Genomic DNA, 2,338 nt, shown 5'->3' on the forward strand with positions numbered 1-2,338 from the left:
TGGCGCACAATTGGCCCAGCGTCGTCCGGGTTAGGGTTTGGCCGAGGTAGGCCGTCATTGTAAAGAAGAATTTGTTCTTAACTGACTTGCTTAGTTAAATAAAGGTTAAGTAAAATACAATCACTGTACCTTTTAACTGGATATATTGTACATCTATTGTACATTCACTATAAGAATTCAGATTTAACTGAGACGCAGCTAGTCAATGATGCACTTAATCCATACGTTTAAATAAATCTGTATTATTCAGCTTTTTGTCTCTTTCTCTGAAAAAATAAATTGGCAAACATTTCTGTGTTTTTAGAAGAAACTAAGTAGCGCCCACATTTACATGGTAAACTATAAAGTACTATGGCAGTAACTCCTTGGAAAGATACTACGGGCTGTATTGCAAACACTGGCAAGAATCATATTGACGCCATAGATCCATTCATTATATATTCCTAAATGTCTTGTCTTTTTCTCCGTTATAAAGTACATTTAAAAAGGCATTTGTGATGACTGATGATCCTGATGGTGTTTGGTAGACAGATGATGGTTTCTGTGATGGCCATGGCACATTTTTCTCAGTGCTGGCATTAATAGTACAAACAACAGCAGTACAAATGTCACTATAGGAACAAGAATTGTCCATCTCTTCTTGTTGTCTCCAGAAATTCTGCCGTTTTCCACTGACGACCTCTCATTTGCTGTGAAGAGAAATTTAGGACATTGTGATTACACTGCATGTCTAAACAACTGAACTCTATTTCTCTCTCTTGCTCGCTTGCGCTCTCTCTCCTCTCTCTCTCTCGTTCAGTAAAGAGGCAATGTCAAGTTTTTTTCAAATCCAGGATATTGTCTATGTACCTGAGTGAAGTGTGATCTCTCTCCTGATCTCCTGTCCCAGGTCCTTGTTCTTTAAGACGAAGGTGATGGTCTCGTTGACTTGTCCCTGTAGATTTAGTGTACTGAACACAGTGTATAGTCCCTGTGTGTCCTCTGAGATGTTTGTGACTGTGTTATTGGTGACATCATCACCGCTGTCATCCAGCCAATGCACTGAGGGTCGCGGGTACCCTCCCTGTGAGGTCAAGAGTAGCTCCACATCTCTTGGAGATGCTGTGAACTTCAGGTGTGGCTCAGGGTAGTATGCTGAAATAAGAGGCAATGGACACAGTTTAATGGCATGAAAGAATATACAAGTATCTCAGTAAGCATGATACAGTACATCACAAGGAACCCTAATTAGTGTGTAAATTACTCATTTTCTAGTACATCAGTAATTTCTCAGTCCACAAAGCAGAAAACCATGTTTAATATGATATCACACCTGCTAATTTCAGGGCAAAGGTTTTCGTCTCACTGCCCAGCAGTGTGCTCACGGAACAGGTATAGTCTCCTTTGTCCCCCAGGTTGGTACGGTCCAGCCTGAGAGAGGCATTACCCCTCTCCATCTCAGAGTGGTACAGGCTGGTTCTGTTAGTATAGTGACTGCTCTGTCTGTCCAGTTGGTCCTGTCCGTGGTAGAAGCTGTGTATCACCTCCAGGCCTCTCTGCCATGTTATCACACTGTTGTCCAGGTCCCAGGCCTTTCCCACAGGGAAGCTGCAGTCTAGGACCACATACTGCCCCACGATGGCAAGTTGAGGCTCACGAGGAACACTGATCTCAAATTCAACTATAGACAGAGGGACACAGACAATCTTACTACCCCATCTAAGAGATGGCATGATTACAGTGACCCTTTCTATTAGATACATTACTCATTACATTAAAGTATTAAAGTAGTTAGTCACCATTGACCGTAAAAGAAGGTGTACCATGGAAGTGTCTTACCAGAATAGGATGCCTTGATAATGAGGAGAGAAACAAAACATCTTTGAGCGACCCAGGATTTCCAGCTCATGACAGAGTTCACAGTATTTAACCAGTATTTGTCAAATTCAATGAATCGGCAGCAGTCCAGCCACTGGTGTCTTACAAAGTGACTTGAAGAATGAATGAACTACTGATCTACGCCATCTACTGTACTCTTCTACTTTTTCTCACACCTTGGCTACACCCTCTAATAGGTTCCATGACGCCCCATTCCATTCCTTAAAAGGTAGTGTTTCCTGTATGACTTCTCTTTTCAGTTATTGTTGTAAATCAAGATCCAACCCCATTATATTTTGATCATAAAAAAGAATTTAGTTTATAGCCCCCAACAGAGACACATCCATTATTGTAAACACATTTAAGAATTCTCTTTTGTGCAGACATACAGTTGAAGTCGGAAGTTTACATACACTTAGGTTGGAGTCATTAAAACTCATTTTTCAACCACTCCACAAATTTCTTGTTAACAAACTATAGT

At 41.0% G+C, this 2,338-nt stretch overlaps 1 protein-coding gene across 2 annotated transcripts; it reads right to left on the reverse strand.

Annotated features, from left to right (window-relative positions):
* Positions 1–223: 223 nt before the first annotated feature.
* cd276 (CD276 molecule) lies at positions 224–1,980 on the reverse strand. Of its 2 annotated transcripts, NM_001140791.1 has the most exon segments (4): positions 224–689; positions 850–1,134; positions 1,313–1,660; positions 1,819–1,980. In NM_001140791.1, coding segments are annotated over 4 exon segments (912 nt in total). In that variant the 5' UTR covers positions 1,889–1,980; the 3' UTR covers positions 224–480.
* Positions 1,981–2,338: the final 358 nt, after the last annotated feature.

This window comes from Salmo salar, chromosome 09, assembly GCF_965601325.2.
Source record: "Salmo salar chromosome 09, fSalSal1, whole genome shotgun sequence".
NCBI lineage: Eukaryota > Metazoa > Chordata > Actinopteri > Salmoniformes > Salmonidae > Salmo > Salmo salar.